Consider the following 3,583-nt stretch of genomic DNA (forward strand, 5'->3'; position numbering starts at 1 on the left):
TTGACAATGTTTCAACATCAGGTATAAACTCAAAACCTCAGGAATTCCTCTCAAGGCCATTTTTTTAAGAAGCCCTATTATTCTTTTATGGTTTTTCCCTTTCCTGTAGTGTTCTATAGGTTTCTGTGCATGTAAATGGTCTGCAGAGGCTAACATCCATGTGGTCCTTCTCTTTGAATAACTAACAAGCAGCTAATAGCCACATGCTTCAGTCTTTTAAGTGACTGGTAGATCAGAGGGATCAGAGGCTATGATTACATATATTCTGATGGATTAGGCTTTTCAAATAATATAATTGAGTTGTGGTCATGTGTTGTTTATGGGTCACAGAGTTATAGCAGGACATTTAATCACACTGTAAAATGATCTACATGTTTAACACATTAAGGATAGTATTTAACTCTTAAAGCAAGCCGTGAACTTTCGTGTCAGCTTTTTACATCCAGTATGCATACCGTATTCTCTACTACATTTAGTTAAAACCTTGTTTGTTCTTACAGACATGTCTGCTGCCAGCTGTCTGCTGACTGAAGATCAGTTTCTGTGCTCCATCTGTCTGGATGTGTTCACTGATCCAGTCAGCACATCATGTGGACACAACTTCTGTAAAGCCTGCATCTCTGAACACTGGGATACTAAAGTCCCGAGTCAGTGTCCCAACTGCAAAGAGGTATTCAACATAAAGCCTGAGCTGCTGGTCAACACTTTCATCTCTGAGATGGCTGCTCAGTTCAGACAGTCAGCTCAACAGAAAGCCAGCAGCAGCCGCTCAGAGCAACACGTTGTCAAACCAGGAGAAGTTCCCTGTGACGCCTGCACTGGAACCAGACTGAAGGCCCTGAAGTCCTGCCTGGTGTGTCTGGAGTCCTACTGTGAGACTCACCTGGAGCCTCACCTGACAAGGGCAGGCCTGAAGAAACATCAGCTGATCGACCCTGAGGAGAACCTGGGAAGCAGGATGTGTGTGAAGCACGATAAACTGCTGGAGCTGTTCTGTAAGACCGACCAGGTGTGTGTCTGCATGCTCTGCACTGTTTCAGACCACAAGACACATGATGTTGTTCCTCTGAAAGAAGGATATGAAGGAAAGAAGGCTGAGCTGGGGAAGACAGAGGCTGAAATTCAGCAGATGATCCAGAAGAGACGACTGAAGATTCAGGAGATGAATGGCTCAGTAAGGAAGGAGCAGACAGAGAGATAGCAGATGGTGTTCAGGTCTTCACCGCTCTGAAGGAGTCTGCTGAGAGAAGCCAGGCCGAGGTCATCGACACGATCAAAGAGAAGCAGAGAGAGACAGAGGAACAGGCTGAAGGCTTCATCAAAGAGCTGGAACAGGAAATCTCTGAGCTGAAGAAGAGAAGCTCTGAGGTGGAGCAGCTCTCACGCTCTGAAGGTCAGCTCCACCTCCTCCAAAGCTTCACGTCCCTGAACGCTGCTCCACCCACCAAGAACTGGACAGAAGTCAGGGTCCGTCCACCTTCATGTGAGGGGACTGTGGTGAGAGCTGGGACTCAGCTGGAGGAGACGCTCAGTAAACAGATGAAGAAGCTGCTCTCTGAGGTGGAGCTGAAGAGGGTCCAGCAGTATGAGGTGGAGGTGACTCTTGATCCTGATACAGCACAACCCTATCTCATCCTGTCTGATGATGGAAAACAAGTTAAACATGGTGATGTGAGAAAGAATCTCCCAGACAATCCAGAGAGATTTGATTCTTGTGCTAGTGTCTTAGCAAAGCAGAGTTTCTCTTCAGGAAGATTTTATTGCGAGGTTCAGGTTAAAGGGAAGACTGAGTGGTATTTAGGAGTGGCCAGAGAGTCGATCAACAGGAAGGGACAGATCTCACTGTCTCCTCAGAAAGGTTACTGGGTGATAGTGTTGAGGAATGAAAATGAGTACAAAGCTTGTGCTGGTCCTGCAGTCCGTCTCTCTCTGAAGTCTCAGCCTCAGAAGGTGGGGGTGTTTGTGGATTATGAGGAGGGTCTGGTCTCCTTTTATGATGTTGATGCTGCAGCTCTGATCTACTCCTTCACTGGCTGCTGCTTCAAAGAGAAACTCAACCCATTATTTAGTCCTTGTCCTAACTATGGTGGTAAAAACTCTGGCCCTCTGATCATCTCTCCTGTCAATCACACTGAGTAGAACAACCATTTGATGTTTCACACGGGGTTCGCTATCATTTCATGTGATAAATGTATGTCTTTTGGGGGGATGCCCCCTCTATACATTGTTATACCAGATTTTTTATAAAAAATACATTATTTTCTTTTCTGTTAATGTTTTTTTCTTTGATGTGTCACATTGTTACAAACAACATGAAACCAATCAACTGCGATGATTCAAATGATCTCTTAAAATCTTTTAAACTGTATCAACTTCCTTCAGGACTGTAAAATCCAACGTACGACATACAAGCGTTTGTACTTTCATGAATGTCTATGTTTCAGAGACAACAGTATTTGTCTTATCCTTGTTTAAATGAATATTTAGCAAAACAGCATTTTTTGAAAAACACAAAAGTTTTTTAATTGTATCTTTTCTTTTAAGAAATAAAAATACATTCTGATTAAACTTTATTGTATTTATTTGGAATCAAGTAAAAAAAGCAGTTAATGTGTTCATGACAACATCTGATTAAAAACCCCATCAGCTATTCTCAGAGAACTCAAATACCCTTTTAAATCTGAGATGGTAGGTAGTGTATGATCATGTCGCTGTGTATAATAACTGGACAGTCTGCTGAAACAGTTTACAGGAACAAAGGAGCACAATGAGATCTAAGTGTAATTAGTGATAGTATCTAGATTGTCTTTAATGTGTGTTTTGCCTGTTTTTTAGTTTCAAGCTCATTCTGAAATCACAAACTTCATGGAGACCCTATTATGCTCTTTGGGGTTTGCCTTCCCTGCAGTGTGTTGTATAGGTTTTTGTTGCATCTAAATTTGTGCTCCAACACATTGTACGTGATAAGGGGCGGGACATACCTAAGCCGTTGCCAAATCACAACAGAGCCGGCCAGCTAACCAATAAGAGAAGACTGGGAAGAACGAAGAGCTTTTTGAACATTAAAGCATGGAAACATGTCACAGTGGAGCCACCAAATACATATATGAACCTGAAAATGACCATAATATAGGACCCCATTAGGCTGGTTTGATCACAGTAAAGGGTCATTCAAGGCTAGAACCATAGTTAAACAGGTTTAAATGAAAAGAATCTAATAAACAAAATTAGCAGCAGGGTAGCAGTTGTATTATATTATTTATCGTGTGATCTTACAATAAAGGAGGGTTCATGTTGAATTATATTGGGGTTTAACATGAAATAAGACCTTTTTGAACATTAAAGCCTAGAAACACGTCACAGCAGAGACACTAAATACATATATGAACCTGAAAATGAGCTTCATATGTCCTTACTAAGCAAACAACCAGAAAATCAGACCCCAGACTCTGAGAGCTCAGGTTCCAGCAGCAGTGGGTTTGTGGAAGAAGCTGTGGATTTGCTGAGCTGCAGCCTGACCCACGATGGGCTCCAGCTCGTGGGGGGTGGCGTTGCAGAGCTGAGAGAACGCACACACACACAC

At 42.6% G+C, this 3,583-nt stretch overlaps 2 protein-coding genes across 2 annotated transcripts; both read left to right on the plus strand.

The window, feature by feature from the left end:
- Positions 1-502: 502 nt before the first annotated feature.
- On the plus strand, positions 503-1,171 carry LOC117479728 (E3 ubiquitin/ISG15 ligase TRIM25-like; the record flags this gene model as incomplete). The annotated part of the gene is made up of 1 exon (XM_034126821.1): positions 503-1,171. A coding segment is annotated over exon 1 (669 nt), but the record flags the coding sequence as incomplete, so codon positions are not given.
- Positions 1,172-1,173: 2 nt separating this feature from the next.
- LOC117479729 (pyrin-like) lies at positions 1,174-2,502 on the plus strand (the record flags this gene model as incomplete). The annotated part of the gene is made up of 1 exon (XM_034126823.1): positions 1,174-2,502. A coding segment is annotated over one exon (966 nt), but the record flags the coding sequence as incomplete, so codon positions are not given.
- Between the last annotated feature and the right edge of the window lie 1,081 nt (positions 2,503-3,583).

This window comes from Trematomus bernacchii, unplaced genomic scaffold, assembly GCF_902827165.1.
Source record: "Trematomus bernacchii unplaced genomic scaffold, fTreBer1.1, whole genome shotgun sequence".
Lineage (NCBI taxonomy): Eukaryota > Metazoa > Chordata > Actinopteri > Perciformes > Nototheniidae > Trematomus > Trematomus bernacchii.